The sequence below is a fragment of the Amphiprion ocellaris genome, chromosome 19 (assembly GCF_022539595.1).
Source record: "Amphiprion ocellaris isolate individual 3 ecotype Okinawa chromosome 19, ASM2253959v1, whole genome shotgun sequence".
NCBI lineage: Eukaryota > Metazoa > Chordata > Actinopteri > Pomacentridae > Amphiprion > Amphiprion ocellaris.
In genome coordinates, this window is record NC_072784.1 from 13656545 (window position 1) to 13683352 (window position 26808).

At 40.6% G+C, this 26808-nt stretch overlaps 1 protein-coding gene across 2 annotated transcripts in view; it reads right to left on the minus strand.

Annotated features, from left to right (window-relative positions):
- Positions 1-26808, minus strand: part of asic2 (acid-sensing (proton-gated) ion channel 2) — a 489469-nt gene that overhangs the window by 134391 nt on the left and 328270 nt on the right. Inside the window, exon 1 of one of the 2 annotated variants that reach the window (XM_023299501.3) lies at positions 23510-25501. The exons of the other annotated variant lie outside the window; for it this stretch is intronic. Coding sequence (XP_023155269.1) covers positions 23510-24202 — 693 coding nt within the window. The 5' untranslated portion in view covers positions 24203-25501. Of the gene's footprint in view, positions 1-23509; positions 25502-26808 lie in introns of those variants that run through there. 2 annotated transcript variants of the gene reach the window in all.

Genomic DNA, 26808 nt, shown 5'->3' on the forward strand with positions numbered 1-26808 from the left:
GACTTGCATCAAAATGCAGCAACATGTATGACAACACTGCCAGAAAATGGGCCTCAAGGTGGAGAATGAGAATCTAATCCAATGCATTTTTTGCTGAGGTGTTAGATATAGCTAAAGCACACTAGAACGATGCTCCACTACTTCCTTTTTTCCCCACGCGATGAAATAGAATTATCGAGTTGAAATTCATCTGCATTTTTTTAATCGCTTCAAGGTCTGATCATGATTACAGTGTATGTCAAGCAACAGAGACAATGAGAATGAAAGGTCAGACTTGTCATATTGATATTTGTCGTCTGCTGTGTTGATTGATTTACGATCTCACATCATGCATTGAGCAACATGCAAGAAAACATTGAACCCTAAAGGGTGCTGGATGTCTTTTAGTAGCACAATGAACTAAATTATGTTTTCTATGGTCAATAGGGGGTTCATCCATATTTATAGATGTCCATATATGCAATTTATATTGTTTACAGTGTCCTTGAACAAGACCTTAATTTTGTGTCAGTGGATAAAAGAAGGAAAAATCTATCAGAAAGGTGAATTTCAGATTTTTCTGCAGACCACCTCTGTGTTTTGCGTTACCAAATTATTAACTTTTCACTCAAAAGCCGTGGCACGCTTTGGCTCGGCTGCTAATGACAGTTTAATGCTTTTCAAAGTCGACAGGAATGGATGCCTGAATGCTTCTAATTATAGCCAAATGGCATACAACAGCGGTGTAGTGCAAAAATCTGGGCCGTACATATGCAGCTTCAGCTCCTCTCTTAATACTTCCACCGTCTCGCCTGTACAAAGAACTAAATCAACACATATGCACATGCATTTGTAGCAGCAATAGCACCCTGACAGGAGTCTTCTAATGCAACATACTGTAATAGCTTAGTCAAGCTGTCAGCATGGGCTGTTGGAACATTATTTCTGTCAGGTTTTTTTTTTTTTAAATAGCAGAACATAAAAGACAGGGGGAAAAGATTGGTATATTATTGTCCTCATTTTCTATATCATGTTTAGAGAAAAACTCTACACTCTTAACAATGAAGTAATCAAGCCACTTTCATTTAGTTACCTCAACGTGAGTTTATTTTTCAATCAACTACTGCAAAATTTTGCATTTTAATTACACACAATATGAAGTTGAATACATATTTTCCATTATTCTGCCAACTCAACCCACCAAAATAATGTTTGCAGCACAGAAGATGTATCTAAATAAGCAAATTGTATGTTTTTTGTCTTGCAATTATGCACTGAAATCGGTGAGGGGAATAGCTTCAATACGTTAGTTTTTGGAGTGCTGGACAACCTCTGTGCATCTCTTTATTTAATGCGTATCAAGATGAGACTTCCTTTGTTTTTATTTGTATTTCATTGTTGTGTTAACATGTTAATTATTACACATACGTATTTAAGTAAAGTAGCTAAATTCATTTCATTTATGTATTTTCTGTTATATTATGCTAAACCTGCATGGATGTATTCAGGTGTCCCTGACTGTATCGTGTACATGTGTCTGCAAAAGTATGACAGTGACAGCTACAAAAACACCTTGATCTCATCCGGTGTGACACAATCTCTGCCAGTCTAGCAAACCTTCCCTGCACTATTTCTATATATACAGTATCTACTTTTACCTGTGTGCTTGTTTGTTTTTCCACCTCGCTGTACCTTTCTATATTTACACAGTCTGCATAAATCTCGCTCAGAGACGCGGGCGGATTGGTGGGTCACACAGTCTGGAATCTAATTTATTTAGCCTGGCTTGCTTCCGCAGTTTATAATGAGGGGAAACGCAGATTTCTACATCGTGAGAGGAAAATCTTAATAAACCGTGTAGTCAGTTCTTTGCTTTGAAATGCGTGATATTTTCTCAATTTTTCCCGGCTGCTTCTTTTGTTACAGCCACCCACACAAGCACTGACCCACACAAACACTGCATGCCACAGCAGGGGATGTGCTAATGGGACTCCATATTTCCCTTTACCCATGAAAGATGGGCCATAGGGGTTTGAGTAATGAGCCAGTGCCACCTGTGCCCACAGTGCCATGGGGATGTGGACTATAATGCTGATGAGCTTCTGAGGGCCAATGTGACACTGTGCTCCTCCGTTCCCCCTCTTTACATCTCCATCCATCTTGGAGAATGCTCCTCGCTAGAACCTTGTGTCTCCCATTTCACACATTTGTATCAAAAGCTTTGCCGGGACGCTGTAAAGAAAGCGGCGTCTATGGCGAAAGAGAGCCCTGGGTCTCATTTGCTGAGGAGGACGGTGTGGGAGCAGATTTTGCAGCATTGTGGGCCTCCTCAGAAACTCTGTGGTTGGAAACAGTCATATTTTAGAAAAAAAAAGAAAAAAACCTTTGCTAATTGCTGTGCTAAGGGAGCAGCAATTAGTTTTCACAGAAAGGCTTCTTCATTAAACACTTAACGACAAACTGCACCAAACTCTTCCCACAGATGGATGTTAATGTACACTGAAAAGGTATATGTGCATTAAAAAGCAAGCTGCTATAAAAATGACTCCACGTTTTAGCCTGGGCCTCGTATTCACACTTTCAGCCAGGAAGGAATCGACCAATATTGCTTTCAGTGCCACAGCTGGAACCAGTATTTACAGAAAGTCCATTGCAGAGTTGAACTCACTTCCCTGTTGCCAAGAATTGCTAATTATTAATCTATAAAGCTCCACTGTAAGGTAACAGCAGCAATGCTCCTTATTGTTTTTATTGTCCACAAATCCCATGAGAAGACTAATACCAGAAATGATTATTCCTGTTGCATGCAGCAAAACCTCATATAACTTAATAATAATATCACCTATTGCCATAGAGTTGGAATGTCCAAAAACCTTTCTCTAAACATTGACTAAACCCCTACGAACTCATCTCTGCACATCAAAGTTACATAAAACAATCAGTCTGATTTCTTCTGCATCTTTGGTTTCTTAGTTTTGTTACACATGAAACTCTGGAAGTCTGAATATGTGTTTTTGAAAATAATGGCTAAGTGTGGCCTTGACTGCTGACTTTGCTCACAATGCATCTTCTAGGATGTAAAAAAGCACCATGCGGGGATGTTAACAAGGTAAAATAAGATACGTTTTCACCAGCATAGGCCACACTCTTGCTCTGTGCTCCTTCATTACTACTGCAGTTCATTCTGAGTCAGGGCCACATATAACTCATCCTTGCTGCAGAAAAATCACCAAAGCTGTATTACTGCTGCTGAACATAGTCCCAAACAAATGTACTATAAGATCCGGTTGGTCTAAGTTTGCTAAAAGCTACACTGCTGAGCTGTTTCAGGAAAATGCTGAGTCTTTTTTTCAAGTGAAACTGTGTATTTGGAAGCTGCTTTTAAAGATTTACATCTTCAGCCTGAGTGCTACCCACAGAGTAAAGAAATGTATGTCTCCCTTCATATTTAGAGTCTGTGCAGTCAGCAGGCTGACATTAAAAAACCTGCAGCTTTTTGTTGTTTAGTTTGGTTTTGTTTGTCATTGTACCAGCTTACTGAAATTATGTTTAAGAAACTGAAAGAAACGTCACAAATAATTGTTTTCAGTGTTTATTATAAGTAGGGTTCATCGGATATGGTATTTATAGATTTGAAACTAATTTGAAATGACGCTTGCAGTTGAAATAAATATATTAGGGTCAAAAAGCTGTCCAATTTTAGAATAACAACACAAAACTTTGAAATGAAGCTGGAATTTGCTCAACAGTACAGAGTAACTAAAGAAAAAGGAAGGAGGCTGCAGAAGAGGAAAAGTAGCATATTTTTAGATTAATTGATAGGGAATCAGTTAAAAATTAGCAATAGTAATAACCCTAAAAATGCAGAATATTGGATCCAATAATCTGCAACGATGGAGTTAAGTTGATCCCTAATTTCAGGTTATATATTTATCAGTTAAATTAGCACAGCATATATAACCTGTTATTCTGATGTATTGATTATTTATCATATCTGGTGAATGTCCTTTGTCTGAGATCATTGTGTTACGTATTTGCTTCAGTGTTTGGGGTCATCATCCTGCAGCGTCACAAAGCTCCCGCTGAGCGTCACCTGGCAGACGGCCACTGTGATATTATCCTGTAAGATAACTTGATAAACTTGGGAATCCATTTCCCTCCCCTCTGTGATGGCAAACTGCCCGGACCAGGGACAGCAGCCACAAATCACGACGCTGCCTCCACTGTACTTCACCTCTGGGATGGTATTTGCAGTTTGGTATTGTCACTTTCTGGTTCTCGTGACAAAGTCGCCTCTCAGCACAATGCCCTTGTTGCGGCGGACGTAGTGATGCATGTTCTTAACTCTGCTTTCAGGAGGCCACAAAACATTTTCCATTCGGCGCTGCGTCAAGGTGATCTTTGCTCTTCTTATAGAACAGACTATCTAACTGTGGACTGATTAAAAACTAAATATATCTATCAACATTTATTTCTGTCAATTTCTTTATGTTTGGGTGTTTTTTAGTAGTAAAAGTAGCTTTAATGCATATTGCAGGTGAAGAAGGGACCTAAGCAGACTAGCATGCCTTGGGAGACCTGTATGAACGCTAAAGGTAGCATGAAGGAGGCAGAACAGGCTGAATTACAATTGTAAACAAACAATTCCAAACAATTTATAAATCAATATTCTTATTTTTTTCTGAGCAGGTACCAGTAGAAACATCTTTGTTTTGTCAGGGAGCAGCAGAAACAGTCTATGTTCAGTAGCAGCTGTCCATGTTAGAGTGAGGTGAAGTGGTCAAACACAAAAAAGTACACAGCTGGGACTGACTGTGCAAAAGACTTCTCAGTCTTTTTTTTTTTTGGCCTTTTAGGCTTTAATACATAGGACTGTGGAGAGTGACAGGAAATGTAGGGAGAACAGTAAATGGTCATGGGATGGATTCAAACCTATGACCGCTGCGTCGGGAACTATAGTCCTGGTTCACATCGTGACACACACACAAAAAAACACTTCCAGTGATGCAGATTGAGGCTCACACGTGCCGTCATTCGTTGCGATCCTAAAAACTTTCCTCAGACCGACATCTTCCACAAAGCTAATCTGAATGCAGTCTATAGTCTTCTTCGCTACGACATTTGTTAGCCTGTCTTGTTTTAGTTTATCTCTATTTCTCCCACACACTGTATCCAACCAGTCTGCTGAAGCCTCCCTCCACTGTTAGTTTGGGTGAGACGTGATGACGCCCATCCCAAGCACTGATCAACATGCAGCCCTCCTGTGATCCATGGTTTGTCTGTCTGTGTATTCAAAGCCCGTGAGCAACAGACTTTCAGAATAATAATAATGTAATAGACTGATTTTGTTGTTGATGTTGAGGGTTCAATGTTTATTATTCACTTCGAGATTTACCTAATGTCAGTGAACGTGCCATGTTTAGTTAGCTCCCCTCTGATTGTCTCAGAGTCAGCAGTAGTGTGTGTGTGTCGCTCCATGTCGGTGTGTGTGTGGAGCGAGAGAGAGCTGGGAATGACGGCTAGTTCTGGAGCTAAGTTATAGGTTTTTTGTAGCTATTTTGGCGTTGGCTACGGCCCACAGTAGCCTGTATGAGGCTTCAATAAAAGACCAGAGAACGAAATAAAGTCTCACTCATTCATCACAGACGGTCACTACAATAATTTAAAAAAAAGAACTGTGTTAATGGGCGATAGAATAATTATCGTCGTTAATTAATGCACATTAACGTGTTAAAAACACATTAATGTGCCTAGCCCCGGTAATTAGTTAAAACAGACTGTGTTTGTTCCTAATTTTAACTTACAATCATTTCAAGTTGAAGATCTTTATACATAAATATATATTTTCCCATTACTTTTTTTTTGGTACTGCAAATTCTAACCTTTGCTTTGAAAATTCACAACTTTATTATATGATGCTTCCCTTTCTTGCTTGATTTTTGGATGTCTAACTTCATATATGTTGTTTTTGTTTGCTGACAGTATAGCTGATTGTAAATATATTTTGTTTCTTAAAAAAACAGTGCTCAAATTCCCTCCACAAATACTATGACTAAAATATTTGTTCATGACCTGCAAAAATCCTTTACAAAGGCCAGTATCATAAAAACAAGCTTGGATTTGTTGGCAACAAACAGCCAAAGCCTAAGGAAATAAACAACTCCAATCTGAATGTACATGCAGAGATAAAAAAAAAATAACACTTCCACATTTTTGTTCCTTCTTGCCTTTGCTCAACTACGTTAATTCTCATTTTTTTATTTAGTCTGTTGCTTAATTCCACACAATGTTTCATCTCAGTTCTTGCCAACAGCAGTATTAATATCCTCAGACTGACTAAGCCAACATAATGCCACACACAAACACAATAATATAAATATATACGTAGCCTCTTACAAAGTTGGACAAGCAGCACAAGGCGGTTTTCTCAGTAATTAAAGCCTGTTTTCCAATTTTTGGGAGAAATCTCCTGAATATTTAATCTGCCACCCACAGCAGATATAAACAATGGAAATGATTCATGTCTTTATATATTTATATATACACAAAACAGAAAATGGGCGAGAAGGTAAAGCTAAATTAAAGTGTGCTGTCAAGGAGACGGGATGAATTGGCGTGAATTGCTCCTCGTGTTTCCATTATTCATAAACGCACTGAAGCAGAGGCACAAACAATGGCGAGATGTTCAGCGTGTTAAATTATTGATGGAACCCCAAGATCTCAGACAGGTTTCTCTCTTTGATACTGTTCATGGTAAATGTGTGTTCTCCGTCTCTTGATGCCCACTCCTTCTTCCTGCTTGTTTACCTTTTTATTCTTTCCTCCTTTTGACTTAGGAAACCTCCTCCTCTGCTCTCAGCTTCCTCCAGAACAAGACAACGGACTCCCGGGATGCAATATTAAAGGCTTATCCAAATCTCAAGGCGATAAAGCAGAGAGGGGCGATCGCTTTGTTCTTCTTAGATTAGACTCGCCTAAATGAATCCAAAATGCACACTTTAAGGCTTCTACACTTCACAACACATGCTATGTTACGTCTAATTTCTCGAGCAGCTCCGGCTACAAGATCCAAAGGATGAGCTCAGAATCAAATAGTGAACCTTTGACACAAGGAAAAGGTATAAAATATGGATTAAGTCAGACATCAATAACATCCAGTTCAAGCCAACTGACTGGCCAACAGGTCAGGAAAGGTCACGGGAAAGCAAGAAAAGGAATCAGATATGTGGACATATATATGAAGATGGATGCTGGCTAAAGTTTTTTCAGCAGAACCAGGTTTTCATCAAAGATGCACAACCTTAAAACGGACTGTCGGGAGAATAGACTTGTATCCTTCTGTTGATTCCACCTTCAAAAAGCAAAGTCTTGTGAGACTCGAGTGAGAACAAACATGCGCTTGCCGTTTTAAGTCTGTTCACATTTGCCTCTGCTGCGGACCTTTGCTCCCGACCCTGATTTAAACAGGTTTGCTCGGAGGTATCTGATCCTCGGGAAGTTTCAGACACACCTCATCCCGCAACTCGTCTGGGGATTAAGTGCTTGCTGAAAGGCACGCGGGCAGAAGAAAATTGAAAAGGGAGACTGGGTTATAGTCGAAATCTAGCTTTCCTTCTCTTATTTGGAATCAGAATAGGAAACTGGCGGTGCGTAAAGGAACTGCGATGTGATGTGACAGATAGCACCAGAGACCATAAAAATTCAACCGGCAGCTGCATTTCCAGGATGAAATAGTGTAGCAAGTGTTGCATTCAAGAAATCGGATAAAAACTAAAAAAAAAAAAAAAAAAAAGAGAGGATAGGATGAAATGGCTGCTTCATTCTCTGACACTGGCACCATTGTGATCCATGAGTCTTTGATCAAATCAGATGCCAGTAATGCGCATTAGGGAGCTCTAGCGTGGTAAGGAGGATGCAGCTAGGTGAGATGGAAACAGAAGCTGAATACATGCTTTTTTTGTTTGTTTGTTTTGCCCAGAGTTTGAGAACTTTTGCCTCCTGTGCTGCAGTCTGACCTGAACAGCTGAATCCAAACTGCACACAATCCCACCTCATATAACTGATCTATATTAGGAAGCAGCACTAGAAACAGTCAAAATCATGCACGCTGAGATGGTCAGATGTCACGTGAACGCTAATATCCGCAGAGGACGGCAGAACCCTGATGATTTCATATTCCGAGTGTGAAAACACAGAGTGTGTGGGATGTAATGAATTGGAAATGTGTTCTTGGCGTTCTTCCAATGTGCTAGAAAATGGAATATAACTTTTCCCAGTGCCAAATGGATTCCTGTATATGTGCCGCCCTGTACTTTTGTAACTAAGCTTTTGTACGAGACAGAGGACTCAGAGCTATTAAGTGAAAAAGTGTGAAGTTTAGTCTGCTCCTGTGAGGGCGATATTATGAGCTGCAGAAGCTTAGATGCAGCATTTTCTTCACACTAACAGCATCTCGTCTGTTTGTGTGCGACTGTTTATGGCTATATGGGCCAATTGCTGCCCTGTCAAATGATAAGAGACACCTACAGTATGAGGAGAGCCTTACAGAGCTGCTATCACATGCTGGGAAGCTCATATTAGCGTCAGTGCTGCACCTGCTGGTGACTGATCCACCAAACAAGCCCAGAGGATGCTGCCAGCTCTGTCCTCCGTCCATGTTCCTACAAGGTTGTTTATATGAATCATGCAGCGACTATCACACACAAGCTATTAATGGTCATCCAACTAATTAGTTTAACCCGCTTAGCCTCAAAACCTGCCAGTGGGTGTGAAAGGCTTATTTCTTTAGGAAAAGAAAATCGGCAAAATGACACCATTTATTGGAGCCAGAAACAGGTTTTCAAATTCATGGCAGTTCTCGAACTTATGTGTGATGTACAGTTTCATCAGGAAAAACAACCAAATTTAAGCTCAAAGTTGAGATAAAAAATTAACAATATCACCATTTTCTAGATGTCTAATTTAAAAAGAAAAAGGAAATAAAACATTGACACTAGATTCTACAAAAAACACTGACCTTTGACTGACTCAGCTATGATGAACAGTCACGTTACAAAAATTCTGATTATTTTCAGGTGAATTGCAGGCAGTGTTGAGGAAAAGAAGCATATTTTACTAATAAAATAAATGCACTATGGCTCCAAAAAGGCTATACAGAGGACCAAGTTTTCAGAAGATACATTCAGCATGTTGAAATGTCTTTCTAGCATTCATGTGCAGAGTTGTGTGAAAAATGCCAAGTTTGTAGAGGCTGTGAAAAAGTAAATGGATAAATATCTCAAGATTTTAGAGGCCGTTTTTTCCCCAGTATTGCCACCAACTTAAGGGCACTTGGGAAAATGCTCTGCTCTATTTGACCAAAAGCTAAAAAATGTAACTTTCAGACGTTCCTTTATTTTCTGATTGCTGGTATTCTGTCAACGTTCACAAAATACCTTTCTGAGTGCTCTCATCTATTCATCTGTGGCAAGGCATTCCATAGAAAACCTGACCAAATCTGAGCCTAAAGTCGTGATGTTTCATCAAAACCTCTAAAAAAAAACAAAAAACAAAAAAAAAACAATTTGCAGCAACCTGTAAATGTAAAAAATGTAGTTCTGCACTCTGTGGCACAAAAAAATAATTCAACCTACTGGCCACTTTTAAAAGGTGTGCTTTCTTAAAACAAAACAAAAAAAACAAAAAACAAAATGACACCATATGTAAGAGCCAAAAATTGCAAAAATAGAAATAACTGTCACATTTTTAACTTTCAGAAAGGTTCTGTAAAACAAAAAAATTCTGTGCTCCACAGTGCAACCAAGAAACCACTAGTGACTCAGCTGCGACCAACAGTTATGCGACAAAAATTCAGGGAATATATGGAAAGTATAGAAAAAAGTAAAAATAAAAGTAGTAAAATATATATGGTATGTAAGGTCATTTTTTCTCTACTGTAATACCTACGGACACTTGAAAAAATGTTGTCCATGCCCATTCCGGGTTCTTTAAATTGTTTTGAATTAAAGAAAGCAATTCAACTTTAATTTTTAAAAATGATTTATCACATTATAATTCTTCATACTTCTCAAAAGACATTTCTGAGTTTTCTTTTCATGGTTGTGCCGTTTCCATAGAGATGTAGGATTTTATATTGCAGTAAAAAATAAGTCAACGGTGCATAAAAAATGTGACAGGAGCATAAAATGGGGCTCAGAGAGTTAACAAAAACCCAGAGTCATAAATTAGCATGATTAGCATACACAGAACAAAATGTGTATAATACTGTCCACTCTAGATCATATAAAGGATACACTGGTACTGTGGCTCATATAAACAGGACTATAACAGCCACTACACAAACATTTCTTTGCTTCAACATAAAACTGAGTGACTTGCCGCATTAAAAATGTGTTCATCGAGCTGGTAATTTGTTTAGTCCTTTTTCTAATGCAAAAATCAGAGTGTCAAATTAATTCAGTCGCTTAATTTGATGTCATATCATATCAAAGCTATTGTAATTACAGTTTCTGACATAGGGAGCGTTCACATTAACTTGCAAGCTGTAATATGGTGTTATATTGTCAAGGCACACTACTTTAATCTCACAAGGCTAACTTTGTCATCACACACGTTAACATCTGACGATTTCTCCTATGTGATAATTATATGGGCTGATAATTACGAGGTTACCTGTCTTGTAAGTGACAAAATCATCTAGTTAAACAGAGGTAATCAAGTATTTGAATTACATTTTACAGTGTAGGTGGTGGAGGAAAGTAGCTCACGCTGAGAAATACATTATCTGTATTGAGATTAGATAAGTGGTGCAACGTAATGCAATGTGGGACAACAGCCCTGCAATAATAATATCCCACCTTTGTAAAGCTTACAATGTTTAGTTTTTGTGGACTCTATGCCAGAGAGTTGTTGATGCAACTCTAGGGTAATCTTTAATGTCGTATTTTTCTTGGATTGTACTCTCCTAAAGCCTCATAGTGTCCATCTGCATTTACATACTTGCAGGTGGGTGTTTGTTGCCCAAAGGTGCGCCCTGACACCACATAGATTTGAACTGTGGGCGTAGTAGTATTTATACCTTTAGCGCATACCTACTGTGTTTGTGACGATAAAACAGTCAAAGGTGAGACAAACAAGCAAGAAAAACCCGGTGATCGCTGCCTGTCATCACTTATGTCTCGCATAAATACTCGACAACAGACAAATGGTTTTTCTTCACAATAATACAAAGAGTCTGCTGTAAGTTGTCCCTTTATCATCTGTGCTCCAGATTGGATACAGCTTCTGCTAATGGTATTCATAGAAGAGAACAACATCCATTAGCTTTCTATTTCAAACACTAACCTTTTACAAGTCCTGTGGCTTATGCATCGGCGCGTCCTGATGAATGCTAACCATGTATAATCTTTCCATCTGCATTCAGGGCCTGCGTTACACCGGGAGATTAAGGTGACTGTTCATCGTGGCCTACAGCTTGCTGTCAAACAGCAATAGATGCTCGGTGTATCCGGTGGCTGTTGCATATCAATGACCGGTCATAATAGGACACAGCACCGTTATGGTTTTTCATATGGAAACTGGAAGTTGGAGCTCAGAAAACCACTCCAGCCATCTGCTCTGAAGAGGGAAATTGGACTGGGGTGTTGTGAGGAGCTGGTTTGCACGGAGCCACCTGTGATAATGAGATTGCTTTGGTTGGAGTTGCAGCTTCCACCTGACTCCCAATGTTGTTTATTTCGAGCCAAATCAAGAGCTTACGGTGTTGCTTTACTGAATCCTACTGAAAGGTCAGTGACAAGCAACAGGAGAAGAGAAGCACATTATTACCAGGATGTGCTTAAAACTCAGTCGACAGCCCCTCCAGGCTCGGCAGTGATTGACCGGGCTTTGAAGGCGGCTTCACGGGGCCCTCCGCAAATAAGCCTCTGTCAGTCTCTTAATTGTGTTCATAGGCTCAGTGTGCAAAGTAAAACAAGGGAGAGTCAACAGGTGGTGCAGAGCTTGCTTTTCCCGCAGCGCTGACCCTAAAACTACAAACAATTGGAGCTACAGAATGAAAATAGAAGCTGAAAATAAACCCATCGACTGACTGAGCAAACCTCGCCTTTTCAGCTCTCAAATATATTCCATAAACATGCCCTATAGCCGGAGACAAGGGCATGTTTAATCAATTAACCTTTTGGAGAGATGAATTTTCAAAGATACCAGGCCTTTTTCTCAAAAGGTCACAAAAGACTCAGAGAAATCTGACAGAGGAGAGCAGTTAAAACAAACATCCAAGTCCATTAGTGCGACTTTCTAACCCACAGTACCAACAGAGGAATTCAGGGAGGAAAATGAAAATAGCAAATTAAGCTGAAGTAAAACAACTGCTTGAAGGATTGCAGGACATTTGGTTACTGTAAATTCACGACTGGAGCAACGACTTTCTTATTTTCTTTTCTTGCAAGCGGCCAAAGTTTACTTTTTCAAGCCCAGTTGAATTCTATTAAAGAAATACATAGAGAACAGATTAATAACATTAAACTTGCAAGCATGCAGCAGAAACAAGCTCTGAACACGACTGGGACACATTATCACCTTTTAAACTGAAAAACTTGTTAGCCAAATCAACTCATGTAGTTACACATCTGGCAACGGACCAACAATACCATTCATTTTAACAAGTACTGTGAAGTGAACTATCTCTAAAGCTGTTTTCAGGATTTTTAAACATTTGAGGTTGTTAAAAGTGAAACAAAACAGTAAAGTTTTATGCTGTAAATCAAATCAGTGATCTAAAAAAGATGCTGAAATAATCGAACTTTAAAATCCCAAAATGCAGGAGGTTTATATTGGTTATATTTATATGTTGTTAGTATTCCAACAATGGTACATCCAATGTGGTTACTACTTAACAGATGTATTAGTGGGGAGCCAGTAAAGTGCAGTGTGAAATTTGAAGTCATTTGAAAGTGTGATTCTCAAGAAAAATAATGTTACATGGCAGTCGGTGATTATTGTAGACTGGGGGTGACAAATACAACTGTGTGTCTCAAACATGGCAGCATGGATTGCCTTGAAAAACGAGCTGCAACCTCAAAAACTTCCATCACAGTCTTTTAAAGTGAGGGAGTATTTTATACAGAGACCCAGCAATGTGGTGCCAGAAGGCTTTGCTAAGACTGCAGCAACAGACAGCATCATCCTGTTCACTTTTTGTCCACGGTCAAACTTAGAGTTATCAGCTGCAGAAACTTGTGGGCAGTTTAAGGCGGCCCAAATCTTTGTGCATGTTCCAGTCGCATCAACAATGTAAAATCCATCATAAAGGTGTCTGGAGAACTTGATTTGCATGCAATCACTACAATTTATTGTTGTTATGCTGCATTTGGAGGTAATTCCATGGTCGAAACTGTTGGATTCGACACGAGAATAAAAACCGAAAGCCTGAAATGGTCGTAGAAAACTTCACACCAACTTCCCCAACATTGTAGCACTGGAAAGCCTCCCAATATGTTGCACATCTTGTTCTAGTGGTTTCATCATTACACCATTTGCCATCTCATGCTGTTTGGGCTTTTGCTATTGTCTATTGCCACGTATGGGGGAGAAAATGGCTCAATCTAACATTACACTGTAAATCATTTCAGTTATTTTCCTTCCGCCACTTTAGAGTTGCACAGTAAATTGCTTCAGCATCAACACTGCAATACAAGCATTTAGTCACATCACAGATACATCACAGATTCCATTACAACCGTTTGTATTGCTTAATGCAAAAGAAATATTTCACAGATTTAGGGTTTTTTATTTTTAGGTACGCTAAGCTTTTTTATTACTTTGTTTAAAGATGAAAAGTTTGTGAACATACAGGGTTCACATGTGCACAGCAAAATGCACAAGAAACAGGAAAGCGACACTAAAAATGTAGATTTGTTTGCAAAAACTAACGCAACTTCAGTGACTTGGAAATAATTCAGCTACGGAAATGATTATTGAAATCAGGGACTCTGGCACACAATGCAACGTGACTGCTTTGTTTGAATCTCCATTACGTTAGAATTTGACTGCTATATGTGACAAATGCAAAACCACATCTGAACGTCATCCAAAGAAAAAAAAAAAACATTCTGGATGTCTTTGCCAGTGTTGCACCACATGAGAAAAGATTCCAAACACAAGAGAGAATCACTGATGCGATAACTTTTCACCTCGCAAAACACATGATACCAATTAACACAGTTACCGGAGAGGATTTCACAAATGCAATCCAGTCGCTTGAGAAGCACGACGTGAAACAATCACGCGCCTGCTTTTTTTTTTCTTTCTGTTGCTGAGATGAATGAACAACAAAAGGCACAAGCTGAAACCGAGCTGTCAAAAGCAGAACATTCTACAGTTCCAACAGTCTTGTGTTCCAGTCGCACAAAGTGGCCCTACATGAGTCGGACCGTCCGCTTTATTAACGAGGATTACCGAGTGAAAAGTCGCTGTTTGAAAACAGCACTTTTCCAAGATGATCATACAAGTGAGAACATCACGGTGAGGATGAAAGAACCCACTTGAGGCCTCGATGAAAGATGTCAAGTCTGAAAAACAACAAAGTGGTGAACATGAAGAAGCTGCTGCCCTGAACAAGTGGACCAGACTGCACCTACAGTTGCTGAGCTGTACTCAAGCTGTACGCTGTTTTCAAATCGCAATATGCATTTCAGAAAAACCAAACATCATGCAGGGCTGTCCCACAGTGATGCTAAAATACATTTTACAGTGTTTGTCTTAACTAGATATTACTGCAGTGATGAATCCATGTCATGAATATTTTCCGTTTTAAGTCCTTCAGTAAAAATAGTGATTCTGCACTATGGGGAAAACATTTATTTGACAGATTTAATAATGTACATGTCCAATTGAAATAAAAATCCACATCATTAGGACTGACATAATAACAGCAGTGACGTAGAAATTAGATGATGATGGTGATTATAAGATTGAATAAAATGTTGAGAAATGAATACAACAAGTACTACATTAACCGTCTGAACCCCAAAACCAATCAGGGAGGTAGACAGGCATGTTATCTTTAAACGGATGGTAAAATGACACCATTTATCAAAGCCAGAAACTGCTAAAACAGAAAGAATCATCAGATTTTCAACTTTATGAAAATCCTTGAGCTACCCATGTCATGGACGTGCTGTTCCATCAAGAACAACCATCAAATCTAAGCTTACAATCTTGATATTCAAACAAAAATCCTTTATTCTACATGTCGCATTTAAAAATGAGCTAAAAATAGACCATTTGCATCATGTTCTGTAAAAAAATCTAATATTCCACACTCCTGGGCGCAACCGTGAAGCCGTTAATGATTTAACAGTCACGTGACAAAAACTTTGGGTGAACTTGGAACTGCGGGCAAGGTTCGTACGGGGCAGACATGAGATGGAAGTATGGAAGCAAATTAAAAATAAAAGGACTAAAATATGGTAGGTAGAGCCACCATTTTGTCTAGTATTAGTGACACGTGACCATTTGGAAAAATAGGTTGTACGTGTTGATTTCAGTTTTTTTTTCAGTTGTTGTAAAATAAATAAATAACAAAAGTCAACTTTATTTTTTTGTTTGTTTTATGATCCATGACAATATAACTGTGTCACATTGCATAAAAGACATTTCTGAGTCATGGTTGTGCTGTTTCCTTAGAGGTGCAGGACTTTATATTGCAGTGAAAAATTAGCCCAGAGTGAACCAAAAAAGAAAAAAAAAATAACTCCCAGAAACTACTTGGGGTTCAGAGGGTTAGTAGAATAATTTATTGTTATATTACTTGATATAAAAGCCTAGAGTCTGTTAGATCCAGAGTCATGTAGAGAGAGGGTTTCACCAGTGCCGGTCATCGCTACCTCAGCTAATTTGGGTTCTAATGTTCCCGTTTTGGCAACCCGACGCACTCAGTGTGGAGTGTGGAGTAGTTTGGATGAGTGGTTCATCACAGAGGAAGGAAGTACTGGGGCTGCACTAGTTCACACAGCTGAGATAAATCGCAGCCAAGTGATCATTTTTTCTCGGGTCATCACTTGGAGCACACCGCCTCACACAGACGTAGCTGCTCGAACCAGTGCTGATAGAAAAACTAATACACCCGCATTAATAACGCTACATTTTACCCACAGCATCACATAAATCACAATTCAAACCCACGTATGAACAAACCTCCTGAAGCCAAACACCTTCAGAGAGTGCAGTACAGCTCTGTGGCTCAGCAGTTATGAGATTTCTCTGGAGATACAGTTGATGCATTACAGTGGCCAGGGAAAGAGGCTCACCTTTTTTTTTCTTCTTCTTCTTTTTTTTTCATTCGCTACCTCAGAATGTGATCAGGTGCTACTCTCCAACGCCAAACACTGTTTAATTTGTCATTGCAGGTTCAGATGTCTACTCCTCTTTGGAGATGAGGGAGGTTTGATAAGGTGTCACTTACTCTTACTGAGGAAGGTGAGGACGCTCCGGCACCTTCCTCCAACCCTGTCATACGCTGCTGTTAGGATTAGCTGCTGGCTGCCTCAGAGTACATCAGTATCGGAGATGTGGGTGCAGAATAGACCGCCATAAACTACAGCACGAAGCTAATAGATTTATTGATCAGGCAGCCTTCTACTAGTTCGCAGAGATGCAGTAGATTCAGCAGATGAGATGCTGCTGCTGCAAAGAGGCTGATCAGATTGTGGGACCCAACTATATTCCCCACCGGGTTTTTTTTTTTTTTGTCCACACCACCTCTCACTTCCAACCTCTACCTTTTCCCCCTCCAAACCTCTCGCTTCTTGGCAGTTCAAAGCATCCTCTGTGCTCTTAAGCCTGTGATATTCAAATCCTATAAAGACTGAATTTCTCACTTACTCTCCAAAACAATCACTGAAATGTGCACAAACACACAAGACAGCAGCTCTCACGTATATATTTGCTCGCAGGTCTATGTTCCTGTGTGTTCCCTTTAATGTTGTTGTTGCATCCTTTTCGGTCCTGAGAGTGACAGTGCTCTAAATGCAGTGATAATGAATTGGCCTCGGGGAGTCTTTGCTGACTTGCAGCAGCAGGCTAATGAGATTAGCAAACCACCGAGGCCCCGTTAACGGCATGAGGCCCCCCTTTAAGGTAAAACAAGATGAGAAAGAAAGCAGGACTGGGGGCAAACAACGGGTCTCTGATGTGCAGAGTAAAGCTGACAGCATCCAACATACTGCCCGTGAAACGGCCAAAACATCCAGAATGTACGACCTATATTCTCATAAATGCGGTCTCAGTCAATTTGGGATCAAATACATCTGGATTTATTTGCAGTTTTCTGGTTTTTGTAGTGGAGCTGCTGCAGCAACTGTGTCCTTCATGGTGTCACCTCTTTGGATTTACTGATATTTTAGAGAGATTGTATTGATTGGTTGTTTAACCCTCTGAACCCCAAGCAGTTTCTAAATGGTTTTTTTCACACTTTTTCTCACTGTGGGTGTCACTTTTGTTAACAGCTCAACCAGGCTTGAATAACATCAGGACATAGGAAAAAAAAAGGAAACTAAAGTATGCTCTTTCTGAGCACTGAAAAAAAGTTTGTAGATGACAATTTTTAACCCTCCAAGGTAGTTTCTGGGGTTTTTCTTGTTTCTGTCACACTTGTACTCACTGTGGGCTCATTTTTTACTGCAATATAAAGCTCTGCACCTCTACGGAAACACAATAAACATGGCTAGATGATGTTAAATGTCTTTTGTATAGTATGGTACAATTATAATGACATAAATCACAAAAAAACAATGAACAAAAGTTGAATTTGTTTAAAATCAAAAACAAAAAAAAAAAAAACCTGGAATCAACATGTACAACATGTGCCCATAAGTGTAACCAATACTGGAAGAAAAATGTTGATTCTCTTGGGTTTATATTTGTCTCCTATATGCTCTGTGTGTAAATACAGTTCAAAGCAAAAATAACTTCTTTTTTTTAAGTTTTAGTTTAATTATTTATTTATTTATTTTACAGATTTTGGTCACTGCAAAGAGCTTAGTTTTGGTATTTTTAAAAAAAAAAAATAAGACATGTAGAACAAAGTGATTTTGATGTAACATCACGGTTCATTTTCTCGACAGAACTGCGCATCAATCATGATCAGTCCAAGGCTGATTCTTTCTGTTTGTACAGACCTTGGTGTCACTTCACCAGGCTTTAGAGATAACATGCCTTTCAACATGTCTGCCAGTGAACCTTGGGATTCAGAGGGTTAAGTCTGCCTAGTAGTTGCTCTCAGAGGATGATTTCCCATCCACAGCTTGATCCATTCTTACACCGCGTTCAGACATATTAAATGTGAGTAAATCATTCAGCCTGAGCGAACCGCTGCAGCACCAGACTCCACATGAAAACAGCTCATATGCTCAACTTAGTCGCAAGCCTCACGTTGGTAATGAATCATCGCTTCCACCCGACTGAATGCTTTGCCTTGACAGGAAGTGACCTGCCAATATTGAGGGAACAAAGCAGTGACACCAACAAATCAACACAACATTTCCAAAGCTGCACTGAAGCTGACATCTATATTTAAACAAATAGGAATATGTCTCTCCACATACAAAAAATAGCGTTTTTTAACAGATACTGGCTTAGAGGCATGATTCTTTTTTTTTCTTTTTTTTTCCCTAGAGGCATGATTCTAATCAAAGAGGAGGGCAGGAAGTCAGGGCTGCCTACCAGAGGTGATAAAAATGATGAAAATCATCCCGTTTGATCAAATTGCGTGCACAAACCAATAAACAACCGGCCATTACTTTTAAAAAGGTGAATTTATATACAACATTTTAGTTGTTTAGTTGTTATTTTATGCTTGCTGGAGCGTTGTCAGCATTGTAATCATCCATCCATCCATCCATTATCTATACACCGCTTAATCCTCACTAGGGTCGCGGGGGGGGGCTGGAGCCTATCCCAGCTGACTCGGGCGAAGGCAGGGGACACCCTAGACAGGTCGCCAGTCTGTCGCAGGGCTACATATATAGACAAACAATCACTCTCACATTCACACCTACGGGCAATTTAGAGTAATCAATTAACCTCAGCATATTTTTGGACTGTGGGAGGAAGCCGGAGTACCCGGAGAGAACCCACGCATGCACAGGGAGAACATGCAAACTCCATGCAGAAAGATCCCGGGAAAGCCGGGACGCGAACCAGGGACCTTCTTGCTGCAAGGCGAAAGTGCTAACCACTACGCCACTGTGCAGCCCGCATTGTAATCATGCTGCCTCCAAACAGCAATCATCAATTTCTTTCCAGCACTGGAGAGTCTACTGCATAATTTGATTGACATTCAGGAGGTTAAACTCTTTAAAAAACTTTTATTTGACTAGACAGCACCAGAAAAAATGCAGTTCCTCTCTGCTCACTTTCTCCAAATGGAAAATGATTATGTGCTTAGTGCAATTCAACACCATGGAGAGAACAGAGAAAAATACAAAGGACATTGAGAAAAAGTAATGACCTTCAACTATTGTGGGTCTTTTTTTGTGAGCTGCAATAAATAATCAATTAGTTGTCAGCTATTGCATTAATTGACAGCTGTTTTTATAATCAAATAATGTATTTTTTAAAACAAACAAAAGCCCTAAATGTGTTTATATTCTGGTTTCTTTCCTTCTCTACGACAGCTATCTTTATTGGTTATCTTTTTGAAAACACAAATCGCCATTTTTCACCATTTTCTGACATTCTAAAGACCAAACGATTTGATTAATTGGAACAATCAACAACAGATTAACAATGGAAATATCATTGGCTGCAGCCCCAAATCATGGTCTACACACCCTAATATGAAGTCCCAGCAAGTCTGACATTACTGAATACAGTGTAGACAGAACACTGGACTCTAACCCACAATGTCCACAGTAGGGAACACGCTGAGACAATCCACTATCATTTCACCCAGCATGTTTGCGTCCACCTACGTGAGTCCAGTCTATGCCTTGTAGTTTTCTCTGCTGTGCAGTGTTTATGCACTGGGTAAATCTTTGCCAAAACACCTTCCATCTCCAGAGCATAAAATTCACTTGTGAATACATTTAAAAGCCTGTATTTCATTAAAAAAAAAGAGAGAGACTTATTATTGCTGTTGCTAATTTCGTGCAATGCTGGCTTTAACACAAATACAACAAAACTGCAGCAACAGACAGGCTGACAGAGAGAACAAAGCCACAAAGTATCTAAACAAGATGAAAATGTGTATTCAATATGCTGTAAAATACGACACCGAAACAAATCTGCTCGCCGGAGAAGATGCTCAACACCTGAGTGAGCTGAAGCAGAGACACAATTCAATGCAGCCGGATCCTGTGGTAATACGGGGTAGGAATGAGGAAGTATCGGTGTTATAATGCTTGGTGGTGACTGTGATTACAGGTTGCTTGTGCAGCTATTCAATAACAGACTGTCCACAGTGTCACACTAACAGAAAGATGACTAAAGACAAGGTAATGTCAGGGATGTAAGCTGGTTAGAAGATTGCGAGGATACAAGAAAACTGTCAGAACTAGGGGAAGTTTGCAGACATGCATTACATGCTTATTTCAAGTTATATTTGGAGCTGCCTGGACAGCCATTATGGAGTAATACAAGCTCACATCAAACACATGAAATGAAAAAATGTGGGAGCTGAAAGCATTATCAAGATGAAAACAAAAGCGTACCAGAAAAAAAAAAAATTTATGTTGGAAATCAGCTCAGCCACATCAGACCATGGCGTCTTTGTCCGCATGTGTCCTTAAAATGCCATTTTTAGGCCAATTCATAACAGAGTTTGCACAGTCATGACCAAAACACCTTGGAACCACTGTGCATGAACCCAGTGTCAGATTAAACACACCCTCAGCGTGATTTCTAAAACTATCATAAAACTTATCGGGTTCACTTTTTCACATTTCTAAGATCACCTTAGAAAATCTGTGACATACTCAGCTGATCGTGTACAGATAAATTGTACAAATAAAAAAGATGGACGTAGTTTCTAGGTCCAAAAAAAATGAAGTTAATGCTTCTTAAACCTGCATTTTTTTCTAACAGCCAGCAGGGGACGACTCTGTTGGTTGCAAAAACTGTCAGATTGTACAGAAGTCTATGAGAAAATCTATCTACTTCTAACTTGATTTGTTAACTCAGAAAACATTGTCGTTATGAGTTTATGGTCCCAACTGCTAGTTTCAGCACTTTTTGAACACAGCATGATGTTCACTTTGTAAATCATGATCCCAATTAGTGTAAAATACACAATAAAATCGGGTATGTTTTAGGGCTATCTTGGTGATTGACAGTTCGCTAACATATGCTGCACATTGCTCTTGGGTTTTTTCAGTCAGATCCCTTGTTGCTTGTTATATGTGATTTCCAAAGACCAACAAGGTGACTGCCAAATTCCAAACTCCACAAACCAACAGGTAACGCCACGGTCGCCACATGCATGTTTAACGTACAGTCTATACCTACACACAACTGTCATACTGTTATTTTACATTATTGTGGATTATAAAAATTATTCTGCATTGCTAGAATTAGTAGAAAAAACACTTTTTAATCACACTTCATGTCCCCATCTCAATCCTGCCTGAAAAAATAATTTCTCCTCAGATGTGCACAAATCTAAAAGGTGACCTACTTTAATTGCAAAACAGTGAATTTTACTAAAATACAAAGAGTCTGAACTCATGACCAAATGTAGTACTCTGTATTAAATGACTCAACTTAGCATTGCATTCCAGTTTGAAAGAAAGGATCAAAACTGAAGCCGAACCAGAGACATTCGCTGCATTTCAAATTACATATACAGTAGAGTTACAAAGTACATAATGTTGCATGCAGTGCACACATTATTTGGACATACTTCTTTGTTGTGCACAGTAGTGTTGTGCATGGACTGTTTTGCTCATGTATCCCTTGCTTTCTGCAGCATGAAATCGCCTGTTTGTGTGCTTTTTGTGGTTCAAGCGTGTTACTCTATACCATGGCGTGTGTGACACATCTTCTGCTGTGCAAAGGATTGTGGGCCAGAAAAGCATGCTGGCTTGCATTTTATGAAACGAGACCAGGCGAACGAGGACATTCTTGTATTTTTGCCATATTGCATTTGTCGTAGTATGAATTGGGACACTCAAAATATTACATTGCAATGTAATAAGTGTATGTGAACACAAAAATTGTCATTTTCTTCACCCATCTGCACTCCATTTTCTTGTCAAAACTTGCAGCCTGCATTACCCACAATGCCACTTCCCCATCAACAGTTTAGCCGAAGATTCAGTACAAAAGCAATGGGCTGCAGATGGTTGATAAGCTCACTTCTTTGCAACTTCATACCCCTTCTTTTGTTTGAAGTTTCCAATTTCAGTCCTAAAACGGAGGGAAATCACTTCAGGCAATTTATCAGATCTGGCACAGCTTCTTCTAAAAAAAGAGGAATTTCTGCCAATAAACAGCTTTTCCAACATATTCTGCAGTACTCTCCAAAAGCCAGTAAACAGACTTAAACAGTTTCCGTTTAAGTGCTGCATAGATAGCTGACTGTATTCTACTTTAGATTCAATATATGCATGCATTGCTTTATCTGAAACTATAGTTTTGGTTAGTAATTTGAATCAACTGCAGGAAAAACCGAGAGTGCCACTAAGAATCAAGGCAACAGCAAATGGCTACTGGTGAAAAACGCCTGTAAATACTACCAGAAACACCATTTATTTGGTTATTTTGGTGAACATTTCAACAGCTACAACTTTAAAGTGTGCAAAGGGAGGTCAACAAACTCCACGGCAGCAACATGCACACAACAAACGGCAACCATCACCTGCAGCCTTTGCACACAGGTATCAGTACAGCGCATCTTCTTCTGTCAGACTCTGAGTTTCAAAGACGAGTTTGAGCGTCCACATTACAGGAGACATCTGCCACAGTTCAAACATGCTAAAGGAAGAGTGTACACACAAATCCCCAAACTCACAAACATGCACACAGCAAAAAGAAAGAAGACAGATATGAAGGAGATCAGACACTGAGGCAGTAATCTCCTCTGAGGGGCTGCTCGGTGCTGTGGGAGAATCTTTCTGATATCTAGAGGTTGTAGCTGTCAGCCATGTATATGACCGTGACTACATTTTTCGAAGCTGCAAATGCTTTATGCCTTCACCCAAGAGCTCTGCTGGTGATTTAATAATTACCCCGTGCAAATTTGCTTACATTTAACAGTCAGCTATAAGAGGAAGCTACAACAGCTTGTACTGTTTTAACAATACTTTAACAGCCTTGTAACTTAAGGCTAACTATAGAACAGGAGAATGCCCTCCTCCGAGATAATGTAATGAAGTAATATGCTGCTTCAGCATGATGCAAATGTTGTTGTAACTTTAATACACTGCAGTTGATGGCGGCGGTAACTGACAGCGAAGACAATGTAAAAGGATGGAAGTATAGGAGGACACACTGGACTGTTTAGTGCTGACACAAAATGCAGCAGAGGACTTACGGAGGAGAAGTTGTGAGCTCCACAGGGCTCCCCTCTGTATTTGCATGAGAGCAGCATGTCATCCAGTTGGTGGCTCAGTCTGTCCATAAACTCCAGGTTGGTTCCCTCAAAGTTTCTCGGTGGCAGGAAGAGCCTGAAGTCGGAGAGCTTCCTGAACCAGGCCCGGCGGTCCTCCTGAAGCAAGTCCAAAACCATGGGCCTCACTGTCCGGTTAGCCAGCAGCAGGCCCAGCCAGTGGCCGGCGAAATACAGGTCGCTCTTGGTGAGTTTGTAGAGGCGGATGGGGTTGTTGTTGCAGATAGTGACTGCAGGAAAGGCGAGTTCTTTGGCCCACTCAGCGTGAACCCTTGTGTACGTGGGGAAGGAAAGCCAGTGCAGGAGGCGGTTGGAGGACCAGGATAAAAGCAACCCCAGGGAGGTGCAGAGGGCCAGCAGCCAGAAGGCCCTGCGGCCGACCGAGCCGCCGGGGACGCAAACGTGCCGCAGGCCATGAAGGCGTGTCCTTGACAGCAGAGTGGAAGTGACCTGAGCCAGAGTTGGCTTTGTGCGACGTCGCTGATGGCCCTTTCTGATCATGGCCGGGGATCCCCTCCGGAGATAGCGGCCCTCCAGGGCCATAGTTGCCCACAGCACCCCTACAGCTGCGGGAAAGGCATCATTTCCCAGCCAGGCCTCAGAGGCTGGGGCCCACATGTAGCTCCAGGATAAATCCACTACTGTAATCCACACATGGATAGGTGTTTGGCCTTACCAACTCTATGGACCCATGCAGTCTTAGTGGCAGCAACTCTATAAAAGAAAAGTAGCGTCAGGGAGAGCTGTACGGTTTGAAGTCTCCTGCTGGAGCTCAGATGAACTCAGCAGCGCTGGCTACTTGTTGGTCATCTCCCACTGGTCCTCTCAATCTGCAGGTGCTCTAATCATTTATCTCAGCAGGGGAAGGGAAGAAGAGGGAAAAAATTTAAAATCAGCTAGACAAATGTGCTCCAAGCAAGGTGTCTTCTACATGAGTGACTCCAGCATCCACGGCAGTTAGTGTGACAGTGAACAAGGGAGGACGAGACAGAGGGGGAAGGCAAGAGAGGCAGAGGAGGGGAGGAGAGAGGGAGGATAGAATACAAAACACCAAGGGCTCAGCAGAGAGGACAAGAAAAGAAAAAACAACAAATGAAAGAAGGGAAGGTAATTAAAATAATGAGACAGCAGAGCAGAGGAGGGAACCGCTCGGTGCTGCAGTCTGTCGGACGAGAGCTCGCCTCGTTCCAGTGTTGTGGTTTCTCTTCTCCTGAGTTTCGGCAGCTTGCAGAGACGTTCGTAGGCAAGAGGTGGCAATCAAGTCACTGCGAGCTCTGATTGAAAAAGTCTCCCATCTCCTTGTCTGTTTCCACTTCTCACTTTTTTTTCCTTCCCTCGTCACTGATCTGCTGCAGGTCTCACTCGCCTTTTAGCGGTGTTATCAGGTGCTGCTGGTGTCCACGGGGAACCTCCATCTGGCAGCGGACTCGCTTCCTCGGCGCAGCCACAGTTAGAAACATACTACAACGCGCGTTCACATGGACCAGGAGCCACTCATGCACGTACACCGGGAACCAGACCAGAGATAATCTGCTCTGTCACACTCTGATCTCAACATCTCTCCCCTCCTTCATCTCCTCGTTATTCCCTCTTTCTGCCGAGTTTCTCCCCTCTCTGAGACGGCGTCTCTAATTTCGGCATTCCTCTCATGTCTCCTCTCTCTGCTAAAAATACTCTCGCCAAATCAAATCCATCAACTTGCCCTCACGCTCCTCCTCCTCTTCCTCCTCCTCTCCTCGCCTCTCTGGTGTCAGTCAAGCCCTCGTAAGCTCGACCTCTTGTCCGTCTCCTCCTCCTCCTCTTCTTTTCCACTTTCCTCTCCTCCCGTCAGGAACGGCGTCTCTTTGCGCTCTCCTCCCTCCGTGTCCTTGTCAGCTCCATCCACTTTCTCTCTGAATGACTTCTCTCCCCTCTGTGATCGCTGTTTCCCCCCCTCACCCTCCCTCTTCTCTCTGTCGTGGTGTTTTCTCTCTCTCTTTTTTTTAGCTCCTGTGTTTTTTCCCCCCCTTTTCAGCTCCTCTCGTCTCCCTGCGCCACAGCTCTTTCCACGCCGCCGGTGAGTCCGTCACCTTGGAGAGCTCCCGTCTCTCTCGGCGGTAACTCGCTCGCCGTTCTTCGCCCCCCTCCGTTCGCCTGCTGCCGCTGCTGAGCCACAGAGAAGCTGCTGTGTTCCTGCAGCGCAACAACAGCGGCACATAGAAGCCTCCGAGCAGGAGTCCAAACTTCTCTTTTGGCTTCTCTCTGTCACTGTAGTGGACGTTGGAGATTTCTCTGCAAACTGTTTGTGAATAAGGAGTCCAGCTGGGATCATGAATTAAAGATGATTTTTTAAAAAGTTTTGGGGCACTTCATTTAGAGATAACACTGGTTTTTATAGTAGTTGTTTTTTTTTCTCCAAATGTGAGTCTTTTCCTTTTGCTGATCAGTTAAACCCCATTAAAAGAAATTCCTACATGCCACTAACCCTTCTTACCTGTTAAATTTTAACCTGCTGCTATTTTTAGACATCCACTACATCATTTTAGTTGCCATATTTTGTACTGGTAAGGAGCGTTTCTTTCGTTTTACTATGTGTGCAAATGACATCCAACAATTGTTATCATTTCTGCCTCAGAAATTCATACATGCCAATTATAAGTATTCTCAGCCAACCCCGTCTCCCCAAAATTAAGAAAAAACATTATTTCATTTCCGAGCCAGATTTTGCTCAGAAAACACAAAATGGCATAACATTATAAAATGCAGTGCCTTAAGTAGAAAAGTAGTGAAATCTGAGTACAATACATTACTGAAATACAAGAAGCAGCTAAAGCAAGGCTAAAACAACGGGAAAATGCAATGCTAGCAAAAAACAAAACAAAAACAAACATGTTTCTATTTGACTAGACAGCATTTATACTTTGAAAAGAATGTATTTTCTTGCTGGAAATGTAGTTGTAAAAGCTACCAGTTCGAAAGTCTGCACAAGTAGATGGACAATATGGAGGCATAATTCAGCAACAGAACTTTCACTCAGGAAACTGTGATGTTCATCTCACATAGGAGCATTATTCTTAGATGAAAGTTTAATTTTCAATTACTGGTTTGGTATAGACAACAAAACGACATGGTTAGATTTAGGTAAATATCACCCTTTGGTTATCACTCTTAGAATTAAGAAACCCTCAAGGAACTCTGAGAGAAAAGAATGGAACTGGAAAATAAATCTCTACGAACCTTTCTAA